The sequence below is a fragment of the Coenobita brevimanus genome, chromosome 93 (genome assembly GCF_032717465.1).
Source record: "Coenobita brevimanus isolate Jiangsu-jjx chromosome 93, ASM3271746v2, whole genome shotgun sequence".
NCBI classification, from domain to species: Eukaryota; Metazoa; Arthropoda; class Malacostraca; order Decapoda; family Coenobitidae; genus Coenobita; species Coenobita brevimanus.
The window spans coordinates 11095123-11101443 of record NC_137046.1 but is presented as its reverse complement, the minus strand read 5'-3'; the positions used below and the strand labels follow the sequence as shown (position 1 = coordinate 11101443).

General features: G+C 41.0%; 1 protein-coding gene across 1 annotated transcript in view; it reads left to right on the top strand.

Moving 5' to 3' along the window:
- LOC145412553 (cytochrome P450 9e2-like) overlaps nucleotides 1-6321 on the top strand; it is an 88118-nt gene that overhangs the window by 17585 nt on the left and 64212 nt on the right. The window contains exon 4 of the mRNA XM_080282459.1: nucleotides 3007-3225. Within this exon, the coding sequence (XP_080138585.1) occupies nucleotides 3007-3225 (219 nt within the window). The remainder of the gene's footprint in view (nucleotides 1-3006; nucleotides 3226-6321) is intronic.

The following is a 6321-nucleotide window of genomic DNA, read 5'->3' as shown; positions in this document are numbered from 1 at the left end:
ATTACACTAAGAAGACAAATGCCCGTATGATTACTACACGCTTCTTTTTCCCCTTTTCCTTCGTACAGGGGAATAATTATACCTGACTTCCAATCATCCAGGACTCTACCTTCCTCCCAGGCTAATCTGCACATCATCCATATCCAGTCTACTACTATCCCCCCCATGCTTCAGCATTTCACCACATACTGGGGCTCTCCCCATTTTGACCATCTTCATTACTTCCACTACTTCCATCCTGCTGGTTTCTTCTTCTCTTCTCGCCTCCCTCCTTCTCTCAGCCATTCCCCAGCCACATATACTCGCATTACTTTCATTCTCTATGTTCAACAATTCCTTAAAGTGTTGTCTCCATCTGCTCACTTTTTCTTCCCCTTCTCCACTAGTAATCTACCATTTTTATCTTTCACTCCCGGACTTGCTTCTATATCGCCCTGTCTAACATTCCTTACCTCTCTCCAGAACATTTTCATACATTCCCTCCACTCTGCACTCAATTTCCTTCCAAATTTTTCATCCACTCTTTTCTTACTCTCTCTTACTAATCTTTTCACCTCTTTCTTTCTCTCTACATGTAGCTCTCTCTTCCGTCTCTCAGCTTCCTCCCTGCCCCTGTTTCTCATCCACTCATTATATGCTTTCTTCTTTTGCGCCACAGCCTGTCTCATCTCACCATTCCACCATGCTGTTTCTTGTCCCCTTTTTTGTGTCCTCTTCATCCCACACCTCACCTCACCTCACATGCCACACAGATTTCTCCCGTGAATATCTTGCTTACACCTTGTACCTCCCCCATCTGCTCCAAATTATATTTACCCAATCACTCCTCCATTTCTCTTTTTTATTCTACCTTTTTTCCATCCTCCTGCAACCCTTCTACTCTTCTTGTATGGACTACTTCCTCTTGTCATTCCCATCTCCTACCCCTCCATTTCACTTGAACCTTGACTTTCACCATCACCATGTGATGGTCGGAAAGTCCTTTCCCCAACCTCTGTATGCTCTTGCATCCATTACAAACACTCACTCTATCATCCACACACACATAATAAATCATTGCCTTATGTTCATTCAGTTCACCACTCACCCTTCTCATCACTCGCCACGTATACCTGTGGATCATTTTGTGTCTAAAGAGGGTACTGGTTATCACCATCCCCTCCCCGGCACAAATGTTCGCTAAAACATTGCGATTCTCATCCACTTCTGCAGGCATACCCCACTCTCCATTTATTAAATCAACCTTCACATTCCCTTCCTTTCCATTCATATCTCCAATCAAAAACACTCTCTCATTCCTTTCAAAGCTTTCCATGCACGGTTCCACATTTGTCCAGAACTCTTCTTTCACTATAATTGCACCATCTTACGTTGGCACCTACACACACAAACGCCTACATTTGTAGTCCAAGTTTCAGTCTTACCCACACAATCTTTGAGCCAACAGATCCATAATCTCATATATTCTTCCATCTCTTGCACACAGCAATACAAACTCCTTCTTTTGCCCTCTCATCCCCACCTACTCACCCACACATACCCCATCCGTACTCCACTTTTCTCAAAGTCTCACATCTCCATTTTGTTTCATTTATTCCACAAACATCCACTTTTGCATCCTCAAGCACCTGGACAATCTCTGTCTCTTTCACCTCATCATTCGCGCACCTCACATTCCATGTCGCAATCCATACCTTGTCCTTTGTTCGGTCCTTAGTCGTTACCTGTTGGCTAGTCCTGGTTTGAAACTTCTTTTTCTCATTTTTAGTTAGTTGATTTCGGGGGAGGGGCACTAACCCTCCGCCAACCCACTTTCTGTCACGTAGGGAACACGTGTTGGTTGGTTATAAGGTTACCATCTACCGCTGTATATGAATTCTCGGTTTATAGGTAATCAATTGGCTTGCCTCTCAGTGCAGAGTTACCCTAAAATACAGTTCCGCTACACTAAGCACACACACACACATATATATATATATATATATATATATATATATATATATATATATATATATATATAATCTTCATCATCAGCTGTTTGAATATCCACTGTAGGACAGGCCTATCCTGACCAAAGTGAGGACGATACAGCCTATGCATCTCTACCAAGTGGCTTAGGCTGTCCGGTAGAGATTGTATGTAGGGCGAGAAGTCATTGTGTGACTATAATGTTGGAGTGGCTTTAGATGTGTGTGTAGTCTGTGAATTAAGTGTAATTGCCCACGCAAGCTGGCTGGGTGCAAGCATACTCTATTGTATGCGACACTGGTTCAACCACAGCACTCCTTATGTCCGTCAAAACAGTACGTGGCCAGGTGAACACTCCCAAAAATCATTACCCTGGCGGGGAGAGAACTTCTCCCATGTACAATAATGCACATTCTACCACTGTACCACAGAGTCTCTCTCTCTCTCTCTCTCTCTCTCTCTCTCTCTCTCTGGATATATATATATATATATATATATATATATATATATATATATATGGATAGATAATTAGATAGATGTGTATATATATAAAAACATATTCGTGCTTTCAGTAGCAAAGTTTACTGGTAGTAGAGGTAAGTACAGCACATATTTCTATATCAAGGGCTGATGCAACATATATATATATATATATATATATATATATATATATATATATGTGTGTGAATACATATTTGTGCTTTCAGTAGCAAAGCTTATTGGTAGGAGCAATAAGTACAGCACATATTTCCACATCAAAGGCTGATGCAGCACTAGGTCAGGGTGACTGCTGGAAGTTACCAGGCAGCCGATGGAAATGTTCTTTTATATACCGCTATCCCCCCATCAAGCACGTGTACACATTCTAACAAGGGCATAAAACTCATGTCAGTACACACGACTGATTCTGGTGTCTGCCCATAAATGATCAAATGTGTGTTTTGTTCAGGCACCCCTCATGTAGTTGCTAATATAACCCAAACCATCTACCTTACTTTAATGTCTAACCATTGGCTTCTTTCATCCCATTTACACCAGTGCTAGATGATAAAACTATAGTGGCACAAAGTGCGTTGTTCCTGGTCGCTGGGTATGACACATCTGCCTCCACCCTTGCTTTTGCCTCATATGTGCTGGCCCAAAACCCAAAGGAGCAGACGCGCCTTCGTGAGGAACTGCAAGAGTTGGTTAAGCAAGAAGGGGAGCTGACGTACCAAGGGGTGATGGAGGCCAAATATCTGGATGCGTGTATACAAGGTTAGTTCAAATCTCTATTTTGAGAACCAGTTCTGTATCACAGCAACACTTTTTGAGGTCTCCAGCACCCAGGCGCCACATTGGGTAAGCACTGTATTTCTAGCTGTTTTAAGAGATTTGTAGAGAATCTTTCTTTGTGATTCATATTGGACATTCCAGTCCACCTCAGTTCTCCTGTATGTCATCAGTATGTCAGTATTAACATTGACTAAGTCTTCATGAACATAATTCAAATGAATCATTATTGCAGTGTATCTCTCTAAGGAAGAAGTACTACTGTATCTCCAGATGTCTCACAGTCTAGAACTGAACAACCTGTATGGTTCTCCAGTTTGACTGAGTGTGGTAATGGTTTAGTTTGAAGTTGTGGGGATATCAGACTATCTCCGTAACGGATTCACGCTTGCTCTTGAGTACATAACAGCCCTGGTATCCCAAATCACTTTCTACAGAAAAGTTCGTGTTTATTACGCTTCAGAACTTTAACCAATGAACGACTTTGTTAAAACAAAGATTTTTAACAATTTCACTGCCAAAGCCTAATCTCTTAACCATACATTCATGCTATTGCCGGAAGTGTCTTTATAAGGCACTGGAAATGGCGATATATATATATATATATATATATATATATATATATATATATATATATATATAATGTATAGAGAGAGAGAGAGAGAGAGAGAGAGAGAGAGAGAGAGAGATATTCATGGATTTGTAGAAGTACCTCTGACATGCTTACTTATAGCAATGTTAACCTCTTCCAGTCGCTACCAGTCAGAAATGTGCCAATTCTGACTTTTGACCCTGAAATAAATTGCACTGTTTCGGATGTATTATATGTATGGAAATATATGAGCTATGTAAAAGAAAAAATATAGAGCCAGATACTGATGCGTGGTTTTATGTAGGCTACTTTGTACTGGATGTGATTCTTTAATGCAAGGAAGAAGGAACCAATGCGAAGAAGCTGGCATGATGACTCTCTCCCAGAAAAGTAAAATACAAGAAAACAGGGAACCAGATTCGAGGTCCGTTCATTTCGAGATGCCTGGACACACTGCGTTTAAAAGACTGGAGGTCATAGGAAATTCGACATACTAACTGAGGAAGAGTGTTCCAAAGTTACCTCTTGCATATATGAAGGACTGGGAGTAATGGATAACTCTTGCATTAGAGAGTTGGACAGAAAAAGGGCGAGAGTTTGTTGAAAGATATCTGTTATACGTGCCTACCGTAGTTGTGGAGGGATGCAAGCAGACAGTTTAGAGGAGTAAGGGTCGTTGAAGTAGCAACAGAAAAGAGATAAAGATGCAACAGTGCCACGAAGAGACAGAGGTTGAAGGAAGTCTGTATGAGGAGGAGAGTTAATGAGACGGAAAGCCTTTGAATTCACCCTGTTAGGAAGTGCTGTATGTGGGGAGCCTTCCCACACTTAAAAGCTGTACTCTACACAGAAACGAGTAAAACCCGTGTAAAAAGTCAACAACTGTGCAGAGGTAAAGAACGCACGGAGTCGGCTTAGCACGACTAATTTCTTGGAAGCAGATTTTACATGAGAGATAATGTGATCTTTCGAGGATAAATCCCGAGAGAATGAAACTGATGCAGGATTGAGCTGAAAATTATTAAAAATTAAAGGATACTCTTTCCTAAGATTTTGACGGGTTGAAAGATATAAAAACTGATCTTTTGTTGCAATGAAAACAACAAGACTATTTTTACTCCAATCAGAGATATGAGCCAAGTTAGACATTAGGAATACCATAGTCCCATCCCTTGTTTGCTGATGTAATTGCTGAAATGGATGCTGTGACAAGCGAATGCAAATGTAAAGGGTGCAGTCACCAGTGTAATGGTGCATACGGTTAGATGTATAGCTTAGAAAGTCATCGATGAATAGAAGGAGGAGAGTTGGTGATAGAACAGAGCCCCAAAAACATCACTACAGACAGCTCTTGGGGAAGAACGGTGGCTGTCTACAAAAGCCACAATAGAACAACCAGAAAAGAAACTTGAGATGAACGTGCAGATAAAAGGATAGAAACAGTAAGAGGGCAGTTTGGAAATAAAAGATTTATGCCAGACTCGATCGAAAGCCTGTGAGATGTCAAGTGCAATGGCAAAGCTTTCGCCAAAGTCCCGAAAGGAGGATCACCGGGACTCCAAAAGGTACAGTAGGTGAGAAATAGCCACTAGGGCATCCTTGGTAGAACACATACTGACGATAGGAAAGAAAATTGTGACACGAGATGTTTATTTATTTTTTAAAAATATATACTGTATATATATATATATATATATATATATAATGAATAATAGTGTTCATAATATTTATTGCTTATGAATGATACGGTGTCTGTCTATCTGTCTATTGCCAGATGACCTAATTTTATAAGAGATGGCAACAGACATATTGCCTCCATATTACTCTGTCCTGTGCCCTTGGGCACTCCTCTCTCCAACTCAAATTCCCTCTCTCATATGCCTCTCCAAACCATCCTTCCACCTCGTCCTCGGTCTCCCCCTCCGTCCTTACTCACATAGACTCTAGCCTTTCCTTGTCAGTCTCTCTCCCATCATCCTCTCGACATGGCCAAACAAAATTAACACATTTTTCCCCCTATAGCACATCCACTTGAACACCACAACAGTCCTTCACTGCCCCGTTTGTCTGCCTGTATCCTTCCAGGTAACGCCACTTGTTCCTCTCAGATAATTCAGTTCCAATGCTCTCATTCATAACTTTTATCTTTTCAATAGTTTCAGTGATTTACATCCATACATTAGAGTGGGGATGGCATTACTGCCAGGTAATTACTTTTTTTACTTGCAAGCTCACGTTCCTATTCCTTATCACTACTCATAGTGAACAAGTAACCAGTTTTCCCTGCTATACCATTTTATGCAAATTGTCCTCTAAACTTGCTTCGACATTCGTCATACTACATAAATAATTTAAGGTTCATGCATACTGTCACACTATAGCACATAAGGCTGTCTCTGGCTGCACCCACTAGGGGTCATCCCCTCACTCACCTATCTTCCCTCATGGACCTATTTTCTTCCATGGACCTACTCTACCCTGTGTACTTC